Source organism: Triplophysa dalaica, chromosome 18 (genome assembly GCF_015846415.1).
Source record: "Triplophysa dalaica isolate WHDGS20190420 chromosome 18, ASM1584641v1, whole genome shotgun sequence".
NCBI classification, from domain to species: domain Eukaryota; kingdom Metazoa; phylum Chordata; class Actinopteri; order Cypriniformes; family Nemacheilidae; genus Triplophysa; species Triplophysa dalaica.
This window is the reverse complement of record NC_079559.1, coordinates 19,829,266-19,844,704: the sequence shown is the minus strand read 5'-3', so window position 1 is coordinate 19,844,704 and position 15,439 is coordinate 19,829,266. Positions and strand designations below refer to the sequence as shown.

General features: G+C 35.7%; 2 protein-coding genes across 15 annotated transcripts in view; both read right to left on the bottom strand.

Moving 5' to 3' along the window:
• brpf1 (bromodomain and PHD finger containing, 1) overlaps window positions 1–6,339 on the bottom strand; it is a 37,395-nt gene extending 31,056 nt beyond the window's left edge. For all 6 annotated transcript variants that reach the window (XM_056729469.1, XM_056729472.1, XM_056729471.1 and 3 more), the window contains exon 1: window positions 6,181–6,339. The gene's annotated coding sequence lies outside the window, so the exon portion shown is untranslated. The remainder of the gene's footprint in view (window positions 1–6,180) is intronic.
• Window positions 6,340–10,162: 3,823 nt separating this feature from the next.
• Window positions 10,163–15,439, bottom strand: part of fgd (faciogenital dysplasia) — a 40,131-nt gene continuing 34,854 nt past the window's right edge. For all 9 annotated transcript variants that reach the window (XM_056772962.1, XM_056772961.1, XM_056772956.1 and 6 more), the window contains 2 exons: window positions 13,725–13,844; window positions 10,163–13,034 (listed from right to left, as the gene is read on the bottom strand). In XM_056772962.1, the coding sequence (XP_056628940.1) occupies window positions 13,764–13,844 (81 nt within the window). In that variant the 3' untranslated portion in view covers window positions 10,163–13,034; window positions 13,725–13,763. The remainder of the gene's footprint in view (window positions 13,035–13,724; window positions 13,845–15,439) is intronic.

The following is a 15,439-nucleotide window of genomic DNA, read 5'->3' as shown; positions in this document are numbered from 1 at the left end:
AGTTGATTACTGTTAATTCCAATTAACTTAGTGGTTCCCCAACTAGGGGGGAGAGACCCCTGCGAGGTCATTACAAGGGTGACACGACAATTCAATAAATATTATAATAATAGTGTGTAGGTAAAGGAGGTTTCATGAATGTGTCTTTATGTGGGTGTATTTAGTTAGTGGAGATACGGTGAGGCTCGAAAACTTGTTTTACTACAAAAGGGGAGCCTTGCAAAAAAAGTTAGGGAACAATTAAATGAACTGGTAATTTTGCTTATGAAATCTCACTTATGCCTTGTTGATACTAATATCTAATAATTTCTGTCTTATTTACAGAACTGTTGTATTCAAGCAATATCATATTTGCAGTCATGCTGAATATTTAGGAAAATAGGGCCTTATGATTTCCGCAATGTGGAAAACCTGGACAAAATCTTGGAATGCAGGCATAAAGCATAATTTGCAAAGAATGCAATTCGGAATAACATAGAATGGCACGGAATCTAGTAAATGTATTATTTCTTAACCAGAAAGTAGTGCTGAACAAAATTCTGCTATGACGTTAGAAACAATCAGATGCGGTTAAATATGAATATGCTTGTTTTTCGTGTCTGTGAGTGAAAGTGTGGCGGGTTGCATGTATTGCAACAATAGTTCTGAAATTGAATAATACCTAAAAACTAAATAAAACAACAGAAACTCATGGTTTATTACCGCAGTTGTATATTATACCCTATGTACGGATATAATAGGACTGGACTTAAAAAAAATGTAAAATAAATAAAAAATAATGTAAGCGATAATGTACAGGCAGCCAGTTTTTAATCGCAGAAATTAGTCCCGACAATGTGATCAGGATCCGAAGCAAAGCGGACCCTTACATATGGTATAAAGTCAAAATGATTTGCTGTTTCGGGGTTACCGTGTGTTATTCGTTTTTGTTATCTGGGAATAACGAACCTGCAAATGTCATTACTGGCCAATCAGAATCAAGCATTCCAACCAGCAGTGTAATAACTGTACCTATTTTCCTGTATGGTTCAAGTATCTACTATACGTTTCAATTATAAATTATACAAATTATAAATTTGTGTATTTTAATATAGTGTAACCGTGAACACTAGGGATGCAACAATACAGCTCACCCATGGTTCAATACGATGCTCAGTCTTCATCCATGGTTCTGGGTTCGGTTCTGATGGCTTGCCACATTAAAGTGTTTATTTTATTGTTCTATGCTTAAGTGACAGGAACAGTAAAAAGTAAAGAAGAAAAAAACATTTTTACCGAAATTCTCTTTATTTTACTTGACTTATTTTATCCTCTTTAAGCAAAAGATCAACTTGTACAAATTCCTGGTGTATTGAAGAAATGTAAAGATTTACAATGGCAGCTCACGGCAGTTTTGGTTTACAGTTCATCAACATGCCAGTAAAATAAGCTTCTTGAAGAGGTATTCACATCAGAGTATTTAAAATAATGTTATGCAAAACTTGGGCAATCGTGGCCTAATGGTTAGAGAGTCGGACTCGTGACCAGAAGGTTGCCGGTTCGATCTCAGGGTCGGCGGGTAATGATTGCGGTGCCCTTGAGCAAGGCACCTAATCCCTACATGCTCCCCGGGCGCTGCAGTGATAGCTGCCCACTGCTCCGGGTGTACTTGTGTTCACCACTTGCTGTGTGTGTGCTCACTTATCACTGGATGGGTTAAATGCAGAGGTCACATTTCGGGTATGGGACACCATAACTGACAAATTGGTCACTTCCTTCACTTTTCACTTTTTCACTTGCGATTGCTGTAATGCGTTGCACATAACAATGCAAACACTAGCTCTCAAAGGGAAAGGCCAAGGATAATATATTAACAAGATGCAAACCATAGCAATAAATTGGAAGAAATGCAATGCTAAATAGTTGCCTGTAGGTTTTCTTGCTATAAGGTAAAATACCTGTCCAAAAGGCCACAGAGTGGCATGACTTCGTTAAACGGACTTTGGCATGGTGCTGTAGACGCTTTTCCTGCATGTGCTGGGTGAGAGCAACATGAACGTGCTGCATTCGAATGCAGTGTAAAAATACATTCTTGATGTGCCAAATTCAGACATTATCACTTTACAATAAAGCCAGCCTGCGTCTGTTCGTCAGCATTATACTCAACAGCACATTGCTTCTCCTGTTGCTGGCAGCCTCGCTTCACTACTGAAAAACACCCACTAGACCCACTAGCGCACAGACATACAGACAAACACATAAAATAATTTAAATGTAAAACCGCAATTCACTAGGGCTGCAACAACGAATCGATAAAATCGTTTTTTATCGAATTTTATCGATTACTAAAAAAGTTGTCAACGAATTTGATAATCGATTCGTTGTGTCGCGCGACGCGGAGACGTTTGATTATTAAAAAAAACTTTATTTGAGTGCGGAGCAGAGCGGAGCGGAGTGAAAACACTCGGTCTCTCTCGCGCACTGATGCTAGCAGAGTTTGGCGCGTTATAGACGGGGCGGATCAAAAATAAAAAAAACGAGGAAGATACATGGCGGAGTCAGAGAAATCCGCGCGACCCAACTCATCCAAGGTGCGGGAGCATTTCAAACTAAATAAACAGAAAAAGTGCATGAACTGCAAAATATGCAAAAGCGACATGACACGGGAGCACCACGGCAATGATCCAGCACCTGAAACGCAAACAAGTTTGAGTCTTTGATGAGGAGTTCAACAGCAGGTTAAGTCACTACAGAATCCTACTTTTGTTCCGTTTTGAAGTGTAGAACGTGATGTCCCCGGTGCTGGTGTTTACTCGTTATCCAGCTTGACAAGTTAGCGTTAGCTCGTTAATAACAGTAGTAATCAGGGGTGGTGTAGTTACTTTGCATTTTGCATATCAAGACTAAAAACACGTTTTTATTCACTCGCCTTTTTTGGACCATTCATTTATCAATCTGTTGTCATGCATAGCTACACTGCAAAAATTACTTAGTAATTTTGTCTAATTTCCAGTCCAAATATCTAAAAAATCTTAAATCAAGATTACTAGACAAGAAAATTAAGTGATGCTTAAAACTTCTGTTTGAAATTATATCTCATTAAGATTATTTTTCGTACCCCATTGGCAGATAATTTTGCTTGTTTTAAGCATTCAATCACTTAATTTGAGGTGTTTTTTCAGAAAACAAGACATAATTTCTTATGCTTTTTCATTTATAACAGCTCAGGGATGTTCAAGGAGAAACATGTTTGTGCAGATTTTTAAAGATTTTAGTTCTGTTTTTGAATAAAGGGTTGGAAATGAATGCTTTTCTTGGTTTTGTTTTTATCCGATTCATCGACTAATCGAAAAGAAAATATTTACAGATTAATCGATTATTAAAATAATCGTTAGTTGCAGCCCTACAATTCACTTACACGTATTGAACCATGGATGTCGTACCGAACTGTTCAATATCATATTGAGAATAACGGCATCCCTAGTGAATACTATAGTATTTGTGGGCAGATATACTACTATTGTATAGTAAAAGACAGAAATCCAGAAAAATGAAAACGGAACAAAATGAATTTGGGAAAAAATTAAACAGATTTCACAGGGCCCTAGGTGCAGTTAAAACAGTTATTAGAAAAGTGAATTAACGTTTCTTCTCCCAAACTGAAAATGTGCCTTTTTGGAGAAACTCATAAAGCCCAAAACAACAACTCTGACTTGAACAACAGTGTGAGCTGGTGGCAGAACAACCTGTTTGTTTAAAGTAACTATGACTATAAACATGCACTCTCATAATGCGATTATATTACAATTTTGTCAAAACTGCGATTACACTTTACCTCATGTAAATGCAATCATTTGATTTAAATAATGTGATTAAGCTCATAATCGCAGTAAGCATAATCAAAGCAACATATGTGGTGTACGTCGGTTTTAATCGCAATAGGAGGGCATGTAAAAACACCTTAATCGCGTTATTATGCTGCTCTGATCAATGTGTTCATTCATGCTTGTCGGAAGTTTTACCGTCAACACATGATGTTTTATTAACTAAGTTCGGCAGTACGTGCAGATAACTTACCCGCCAGGCTTTCTCAAAATATCAAATATCAAAGAATATCAAATTAGATATTCTCAGATATCTAACCCAGCTGGCTTCCAAGAATCAATCTCACCAATCATCTTTTAGTCCCGGAGAAAAACCCCTACAAAATCAAAGACGCCTTACCCTCAGTCTCTCTACATTTTAGTAGCATCCCTCCTCCACCCCAAGTCCTCACCATCAGCCTATTTTACCGCAGCATAACAGGGGGGAACGACCCGAGTACGTGCACACACCGGACCCGGGGCCCTCTCCCCGGGACAGCAAGTCAAATATGCATAACATCCGCCCCCAATCTGCAGTTATTATATGCGAGGTGAACTAGTGAACTTCACTCAAAAGCGAGAACAGCGAGAACGCGAGGACAGCGTACATCACCGATGCGGAGACATTTTTCATCATATTTCTATTAGGGCTGTGCAATTAATCGAAAATTAATCGTAGTCGTCAATTTTGGCCTTCAACAATTACAAAAAAAAAATCGAGGAAAACTGATTATTGAGCCACATTCCATTTCGCAAGGATCCTCTCTTTTCTTGTGTTTTAAATCCACAGCACACCCCTATCCTTTACAGTGGTTCAGCTGTGCTATTTCTTTACATTTAATTTCAGTTGAATTCACAGTTTAAAAGCATAGTTATTTTTTTCTATGTTGTTTTAAAAGTTAATGAGTAATCGTGTTAAATAATCAAGATCTCAATATTGGCCAAAATAATGGGGATTATGTTTTTTGTCATAATCAGGGAAGCCCTAATTTTTATATTTATCACACCGCCGAATAACCATAAAATACGTCCAAATAAGAATGTTTTGCATACATTAAAAACTATAGCTAGTAACACACACTTACTGTATTTGCGATCATCGTTTGTGCTGTGTTTTATAGCAAATAATCAGACTAATAAAACTTCCATATAAACGGGAGCAAAGGGATGTTCTCATGTCACGTAAACAAGTTACTGCGATAAAGTCCGTACTCCGATTATTGGAAATAATTGCATTATTGATACGCATGTAAACGTAGTCAATGACAGATGAGGGACATCTTCATTTAGAACATGAATGTTGAGTGTTTTAGCTTTCAAATGATGCATAGCTTTTCATAGTTAATCGTATATTATTGTAAAACAAATGTGATCAAAAATGAAAACAGGCTAAAAACACCCTTCCGGCCCTCCAAAAGCCCTGTGAATGTAAAAGTAATAGTTCACTCATTTAATCACCCTCTTGTCATTTCAATCATGTATGACTTTTTTTCTTGCTGGAAACACAAAAGATGTTTTTTTAAGCAAGTTCGTAACCCAACAGCGCCAACACCCATTCACATCCATTGTATAGACACAAAACCAATACAAGTGAAGGGGTGCCAGTTAACAACATTTTTCAAAACAGCTTCTTTTGTGTTCTGCATATAAAGTAAGTCATAAAGGTTTGAAATGACAAGAGGGTTAGTTAAATGATGACAGAATTCCCTCTATTCCGTCTAGATGTTTCCTTGTATATTAGAATAGTAACAAACCGAGTATAAATCTGGTGTTGAAGTGTCTCATCTATTCCTAGACCTGTTACTACATCTCTGTCAAATAGATACCCACAACTTTGCACCAATATTAGCTTTTCAACCGTGCCATTCACAATTTCTGAAGCTTAAGTAAAAAAGGAAATTCCAACGATTGTGTACCAACATTGTATTAATACAGATTTGATGAACCCTTGACAAACATGAATAGAAACGTTCACATTCATCTGGACCCTCAGTACTGTGATGGTACAATGTACAGTTTAGATATCAGAGAACAATACCATGGTATTTTGGTAAACACCACCCCACAGCAAAAAAATATATAAACGTAAACGTTAACGTTACTCCAGAGTATGTAAAGGATTGTCGTTACCATGGTACATGTTCAAAAACCATGCAATAGCCATTGTGCCTTTGATCATGCGTGCTTAAAAGCAAACCCAGAGCAACTTTACAATTAAAATAATACAAATATGTTCATACAAAACGTGAGATTTTATATGATCACATGTTAATAACAACACATAACGTTACACACACATCTCTAACAGGTGAAAGTGTGTTTAATGATGAACACTTACTACTCCGGACTCCGCGGCAAATATCTTGTTTACTCCGAATGCGAGAAACACGAACATAAGTTTAATTCAGTCCCGATGAGTTAAATTCAAATGTGATAAGAAAATGTGAGTAAGATTAATGGATCCTGTACGAATTCAGACCATCACATAGTCAACAACATCAGGAACTGAAAACGAACAAAAGGAGATAGCGCAAGATCCGCGTCAGCACGTTCGTCAATTCATCTCACGGAAAAACTGCTTTTCAAACGAACATGAAAAAATAATTCCTTTTCCACATCTAGTCAATTAACAACAGGCTTTCATACAACTTTGTTACACATTCCATATGTTCTGTATTAAATTGTGCCTACCATTTTTTGTAGCGCATAAAATGACGAATCTGCGTGTGCCAGACACACGTTGCCTCTCTATTTATTACGCAAGTACTAAAACACATACGGCGGGAGTAATATTGAACTAGTGAGTAAATTAAATTTTTGTTCTCATACTTTCTCATCGTTCTGCGGGTGTTTACACACTCAAACTGGTTCGCTGGTAAACATTTATATACACACTTTGATACTTAATAGCCAGTGACATTAGTTCTATATTTATGGGAAGTTTACAATTTAAAGAAAGAAAATGATATTCTTTTGGATAATATACAATAGCTCATCGGTTCCAAAAATAAATATTTTTGGTATTTAAAATAGGCCTACTTTTTACTAGATATTTATATTATGTATTTGTAATACATTTATTTCATGCTAAGAAGCCTATACTTAAAATTAATTTACATATTTATGTACTTAATATCTAAACACCATGCGATTCAACTTTTGGAATACTAAATTGAAACAACTTATTTTGTTATTTAGTAATGTTGAGTAAAAGCAGTGCTGAGGTCCAGATATACTGAAGTACAATTGATTGTGCTAAAGTGGAACTATTGACAGTATACTTCAGGCATAATTCAAAATTCTCACAGTCCTTATCAAATGTGATATTAAAACACATTTATGACTTAATATTAAGGGATGTGCATTGTGCACAGTAGTATTCAAAATAAAGGTAAATTATAATTTTATGTCAGTTAGATCTTAAGTGATATGCCAGTAAATATGTTAATACATTCAACCTATAACCTACTTAGAATGAAATAAATTTATTTTAAATGGATTTCTTTTTTCAGCTTTTTTCTTGGGGTGTGGTTTTAATATCACATTAGATGATGTAATTAATAGATGGGCTCAAATCCTTTACAAAAAGTAAAAAAAAAATGTTTACAGGACATAATATAAAGTTGGTTCTTGATTTGTTCACTATTTAGAGTTAGTGAGGGATGATATTTATATGCTTTTTTTTACTTTTACAAAGCCTTAAATTCTATTGAACATGTTTTTTTTAAACTTTGGTTTTGCGGTCCTGTCCATTAAAGCTATCAATACTCTATATGCGCATAGTAATTCTTCTATAAACCTTAAAGGAGTCGTTCACTATAAAATTAATATTTCATAATAATTCAATTACCCACATGTCATGCAAGCAGTCTGTGGGTTTATTTCTACTGTCAAAAACAAAGTGAGGCTTTTGAGGAAAGGTTTGGTTCTTATAAATATAAAGCATTTAAAAGGGCGGCTGTTTCTGTGTAATTCTAGTGTGATTATTTAAGCCAGTAAAAAATATTTTAACACATAAAATGGACTTATATCCATAATATTTTCAGTAAAGGACAAACAAAATGAAAATCCATAAAAATGAACTCTCAAGATATAAACATTAAAGGTTCAATAATATATTATATTTTAAGAACTCTATAGGGTTCTATTTATTCAACCCTTGAAAAGGTTATGTATGGAACTTTTTAGGGGTTCCAAATGTAAAGCGTCTAGACCCCTTAAAGGTTATAGAATCTTCTCTCCTAAGAGTGTATGGTTGTTGGCATCGTGGAAATTGTCGCCCCCTGCTGGTACTCTACCTTAATACATGAGTCTCATTTTCACGCCTAGAGGAACATCTTGAGACACACATCCTCGTGTTGCCCGCCGTGTGTATTTCACTCTTTGACGTTATACTGGGTTGGAAACTGGGAATTTCAAATCTGTTGAAAAAATCAATCAGGTCTGCGTTTACGAGCGATTTCTACGAGCGATTATGCGAATGTTCGTCATCGTTTCAAACGCACATCGATTGCACGTAGCAGCGCTTTAAGTGCCAATTACGAGTCGCTATCCGTTTGTCAGGTGCTGAAATGTCACCTAATACAATGGCTCGTTTTTGTAGCACGATATATATATTTTAAATGTTAAGAGTTATTCAGTATGCGAACAGCGAATGTTGTTTAATGTTGTCTAACATGTTTTAATTATTTCTTGTGCAACGTGTGGTTTCTTTTACACGCAGGACTCATCTACCGTTATACATTTATTTTGTACGTTCTTGGAAAATATCTAAAGTAAATAAAGTTGTCTGTGTGTTCGTTGAACAACTTTTTATTACACTTTTGGGTGGTGTGGAGACGACAATTTCATATTAAGTATTTATTTTATTATAAACCATGTTTTATCTAGCTTATACATTTCTAGGTCCAGACAAAATGTTAATTGTACACATGCATTACCACAAAGTTAGGTCATTAGGAATATGAACCTTTCAATGAAAGATGAACAAAAAGTGAAGACCTAATTAATCCAATTTCTCAGCAAATGAGGCATTAGGTTTCTTTAAGAACTGCCTTCTGCAATTGTTGGAACAAATTATATACAGTGTGTGATATATAAGCTATATATAAACTTTAGTAACATGGTTCCTCTTAATATTTAGAGGATAGTTCACGGTAGTCTCAAAGAAGAAATCATGACTCCACTAGACAGTGACAAGTTGACATAGGTGAGTGATTAATGGCAGAAATTTGGCTCCTTTAAGATACACTAAAATTACTTAGAGCACTCGTAGATCTATGAGGTTTTTCAAGAGCTACTTAAGTCACAATGCTTTTGAGAAACTGTATGTAAGTCTAAGATGATATGATTGTTTTTAAGACTTAGCTTTTGGGAAAAGCAGCCCAGATCGCTGACCAGGTGTTGATTAAACTGTAAATGACATGTTAACTTTAAAAAAAAATGATGTTGCTTTTTTCTATATTTTTTCGCTTTTTGTATTTCACTGTTGTTTTTATTTAATTTCTCATATTTTCTAATGTATATTTGCACTATGTTTGCACCATGTGTACACTTTCTTCTGCAAAGTCCACACTCAATTTTGTACAGTTATTGCATGTGATCACAAATGAATGTCTTGTCTCTCTTCGGTTATTATTTGTTGTATTGACTATATAGTAAAGTTTTCTATTTATTATGTGTATGTATTTGTAAAGCTGTGAAATATTTAAATCGTGCTAAAGAAATACATATGAAAGAGAATGTAATTTACTTATTTTGTTGGTTAAGCTTACTTAAAAATCTTAAAAATGAACATTTTAGATGTATTTTAAAATAATTGTACTAGTTTTTAAAGCTCTAAATGGTCATGCCCCACGCTACATTTCTGATCTACTACACCCTCATGTGCCCACCTGTTCTCTCAGGTCAGCTGATAAACTGTTCCGAAAGCAAAACGTAATTTTGCTCCTAAATTGTGGAACGATTTGCTCCTGTTCTTCACTTTCTTTATCAAATCACATCTGAAAACCCATACTTTCGCTTTGGCTTTTGACACCTGATGATGACATTTTGTTAATTCGTGTGTCTGGGGTCTTTTAATGTGTTGTATTTGTTTTTCATGTTGTATGAGTTTTTATTTTATTCTTCTGTACAGCACTGTGTTCCAATTATGTGGTTGTAAAGTGCTTTATAAATAAGTTTGCTTGCTTGCTTACATGGTTGGGACAGACACAGGCTCGTGGAATAGATGCAAACAGAAAGAGCAATGGGAAGAAGAAATTCTATAAAGGATGTGTAACAAGGTTCAATAAATGGAAGGAAGGAGGCGGGAACCGGTGAACATTTAAATAAAGTTTAATCAAAATAAACAAACAATAACACGGAAGTAAAATGCCGTCCACAAGAACATAAATACAAACGTAAAACACATGTCCTGCCCCAGTCCTCTCTAGTCAGCAGTCCCGTCGCTCGTCCTCTTATGCTCCTGATTTCTTCCATGAGATATGCGAGACCGGTGTGCCCACAGCCGATTCCAACTATCACTCACGCCACCGGCCCCGCCTCCCGGCTCCCGTCCCGCCTTCCTCACCACAGGATGGTTGTGAAAAAGCGGCCTTGCATTCCGCTTCAATGGCAATTATAAAGCGATTCTTGAAATTCTGAGCAAGTTTGACCCTTTTCTTGCAGAACATGTACAAAATAAAAAAGGGATGAGGAACTACATCTGATCTATCTAACACCATATGAGACAGAGGGGAGAGAGTACAAGCTGATACAATTCTACAAGTACAGACCTCTTCATCTTTTTCCACAGGACTCGGCACATGTAGATTGAGTCACATTTGTGGAAGGTTATGTTTCTACAGAAGGGGAAGTATTCAAACACTTTCTAAAATGTCTACCGGTATTTAGTCCCACGGGAGATTCACTGTTTCATGGTGTTCTAAATTAGATGAATCTTGATAATACTAACTGCACGGACAGGAAAAAAGTTAGGCACCGGCAATAGATGCTATTCACACCAAGTTTAAATAGTAGTTCTGTTTAAACTATGTGAAAAAAGCAGCATTTCTTGGCGATATACTATTTAATCTAACCGAGCTATAAGTCCTATTTCCTTTGGATTAAGTAGAAACCGTAATTAGATACTATTTACATTTAAATAGTGGCAGATAACATTACTATTTGCACCTTATTATTGTTGTGCATGAAAGATTGTGCAATAACTGAGTGTAAATTGTCATGTTTATAAAAATTATTAAAATGATGGCAATTTATTGAGATATTAAAGCCCTACCCCTAACATAAAGCTAAAATTGATGAATAAAAATAAATTTTAAGTCTTAAATTAATATTATTGATAACAAATTCCTTTATGATCTGCAAGGTAACAGAAAAAGGTAAGAGAGCGTTTTCAGCTAGAGGTGGATAAGAACCCTGGTCTTCTGTGCCAATCAATACAGACTTTACACCTTACACCACTGGAGTCACTGTTTGAAATGGCATCCTTTTTACACTTGTTCTGTTCTAATCACATATTGGTGGGCGGAGCTAGTGCAAATAGTCTCTGCAAACACTGGGGGCTATTTGTACTCATTGTAAATAGACACTCCGAAAAGGAGGGGTTAATGGATGTCTTGCTTAACTTGTCACCAGATGACAGTCAAAACCCCTACTACTCGAAAGTAAGCCCAATCTCTCCTTGACACTGCATTTTTATGCATATTATTGAACAAGATCCTGCAAATCTTCCAGAAAATGAGTACCATTCTTTAAAAAGTAGAGTTGGATCTAGTGAATGCTTCAGTCACTTGCAACTTTCGTGGAAAATATACTTGAACAGTGTTACAAGCTGGAGATGATGGCCAAACAAATTTCTGTTACCAAAGAATACAGGACTACTACCATTTGTAAAGAAAACAAGAGCAGATGAATTCATAACGATAGTATCCTTATTGGCAGTAAACAGTTTTGTGTAGATGCGTGTAATGTCGTTATTAACAATCTGGGGTGCGTTTCCCAAAAGCATAGCAAATATGCCACAAGTTCCGGTGTACCGGCATAGTTTAACGATTCAAGTGTTTCCCCAAACCATCCAGGTAAGTCCTTTTCACATACCTGTAGAGAACATCCTTAAATCTTTTTTTATGAAAATTTTGAAACACCACGATGAGACCTCCATTTCAAACCATGGTACAATGAGAAAGCAAAGCAAATTCTATCAATATTTACTCATTTAATGAAAATCCTTTTGGGTAAATGCAATGATAGTACTGTGCATTATGACTCACTTTTGACACACATTTATTTTCATTATTCTAAGTGCTGTTTTTCTTCACATTATATTCTTATTACTAGAATTCTATATAACATTTACAAAAATAATGTAGCAGTGTTTCCTAAACTGGGATTTTTAATAATACTGTATATGTTAAAACAAGCATCTGTCTGCAATACTGGTCCAGTTTATGAAAAGGTAACGGAATTTGAATTGCTTTCTCGCCATGCAAATTTGCTACAGTGTATTATGCCTTTTAACTAAAATATATTTTATAATTGATATAATCTTATGAGAGATAATAATTGAGATCATTAAGATAATATGAAATATGAAATTTGAATTTGAGATGAATACTTTCATTTTAGGTGCATAATGTCTTTATTCTTCTGCCTTAGTTTTGGATTTTGTCTTTATAAAAGGAGGTAAAATTGGACTCTGGATTGAACTGACTGTGCATCTCAACAAAAGAACAACGAGTTAATGCTTTAAGTAATAAACTCAAATAACATTGAAAAGGGAACAAATTACAATAATAAACAATAAACAATTGTATTTCATGAACATTCACAATATCTTCATCCAGTATAGTTCAAACTTTTCTTACATGAAACTCCGTCAAGGAAACGATCACTCTGTGCTAATGCGAAAAGAGCTGTGATAATGTGGAGAAAATGTATTTTTCAAATTAAAAGAACAAAAGTGCGTAATCTTCAAGTAATAAACATTCTTAATAAAAAGGTGGGGGTCAGAGACAAGGGAAAGAGGTTTGTATCATGATGTATCATTCAAACTGGCTAAAAATCCTTTATAATTATAGATGATAGATTCCTTAAATCCGTCTTTTGTCTCGTGGGTCATAAATCGGTCAAGCCAATGACTTGTCTCGTTTTCTGATGATGTCAATGATGTGATCATAACCAGGTAGGTTCCTGCATAAAGAAAATCACACGTGACTGAATCAGTACCATCATACAATCATTTCTTATTGTTCTATAAAAATCCTAAAGTAGCATAACAGTGAATTATCAGATTCTTTTTATTGGAATTAACATTAAGAAAATAAAAACAATTTCAGGAACCATTCATTTTTTTGCATATGTTTTCAATGTAATGCAGTGTCTGGAGTCATAAGAATTTGTGAGTTTCAATGTGCTTAAATGTAAAAAATAATTACAATGTGATGCACTGGTAAAGGCAATTAAAGCAACTTACTGCCAGATAACATCCCACCAATCCATCACATACCAGTATACACCATTATAGTACTCATTAAAACCAATACAATTGCCATAAATCCATTAAATATTGTATTGTGCTTTGGGAAAAGTTCTATGGTTTTTATCATCAGGGGTACCATATTGAATTGCATGGCATCATATTTTTTTCCATTACATCGGTTTGCATGGAATCGCATTGTGTTGTATCGAATCAAAATCACACTGCATCGCAATAGGGATGAATCGGATCGCATTGGTATATTATCCTTGACTATGGATCGACATGTGTATCGCATCGGCTTCAGTTAATTGAGAAGCACAACCCTAGTGTATACAGTAGAGTGTCTATCTGAGGTCATTAAATCCATCTGACCCGTATCTCACAGGTCATAAAACACACACCTGTTTGCTGGTTTTCAATAAAGAAACAAAAGTTATTCTTTAATGATGGCAGTCCTGTTCTTGATCCAACTCTTCACCTTTTCCTGGGTGTGGAGAGGACTGCGCAACCGATAGTTGTTTCTGCAACACACACACACACACACACACACACTTGAGTTTAAATTGTATGAGACTGTCCTCCAATAAAACTCTATATACTGTTTCATCAGACCCCTGGCCTAAAGTTAACTTCTGGTCTGTGTTTGTTTATCAATCTATGTAATAAAACAAATTCAATTATTAGTTCATATTGTAATAAACTAATCTATACAGGCTCCCTGTTGTTATTGAGTTCTACTGTATGTCAAAGGGATAGCTCACCCAAACATGAAAATTCTGTCATCACTTATTCACCCTTAGGTTGTTTCAAACATGTATAAATATCTCTGTTCTATTGAACACAAATAAATATATTTGGGAGAATAATAGCAATTTTCATTTCTGGGACCTCATTCACTACTATGGTAGAAAATAAATGATTGTGTATCTTTTGTTATGTTGAACACAAAATGATATAATTTAGGGAAACAAACAGTTCTGGGGTACCTTTGTCCCCCTTCTGATGCTAGCCAGAGGAACTTCTGTGACAAAACTACACTAAACTGTCCTTTTCTATAAATATATGTAAATATCCTTGTTGTATGTTGGAACTCTTGCTATCTTAAGTTACCTGTAAACAGAAATTATGCTAGTTTTGATTTAGGCTGTGTTGTTTTCATAAATTGGGATGATTCACAATTTAACATAGTACATCATTCTACTCCTCTCCTAATTCCCTATCTGATGAGCTATGCTATGATACTATAGCATACATGGTACTATGCCCATAAATAAGTTGGTCCATACTGTCAGGCAAATAAGGCAGCATGAGAAACAAAGGAACTTTCTCCGGCGCACTTATCGCCCTCATGTTATTGGCCAGCAACCCACCTAGGGGAAGGGCATGTATGCACCTAAAACACCATCACCCATACATTCTGGGCGAATTCAACAGACACCCGGGCTTACAGCTCCCCGCTGGGGAGGCCGCTTATGCCCTACAAACTTCGGACCCCTGGGCTAAACTCAGCGGTTCAGCAGGACTGCTTTCTGAAATCATTGGGAGATTTCCATCTCCACGCACATATGGGACATTGTGCAGCACAGATCTTGCAAGTATCTGATTCTATATGCATAGAATAGCTGCATTTAAAGTTTGTGCCTCTCTGTAAAAGGGATTTTGTAAATAAGTAAATAACTTGCAAATATAATCAAACAGCAAAATGCCTGCGTGACATAAAACAAGGAATGTCAAAGTGCTGGACAGAAGCAGGGGTATAAATAAATACACAGATAAACTAAACGAGGCACAGCTGAGACTAATGGGTAAACAAGGAAACAAATAGGAATTATTAATGAAACGGAGAAAGCATAACATAATCATGACAAAAAACGAACGAACAAAGCATTTAAGACAAATCAGAAGCCTCTAAGGCCTAGTCCACACACACACACGGGTATTTTTATGAACAGAGTTCTTCCGTCTTCGTTTAAAAAAAAACGTAATAAAACAAACAAAAAAAACACACAACAAAGTTCTGTCAAAAGCATACAAAACCAACAGATGGTGATATAACCCTGACCATAAAGCCGTGTTGGCCAGTCAGAAGCCTGGAATCTGACGTCAAACAAAGGAG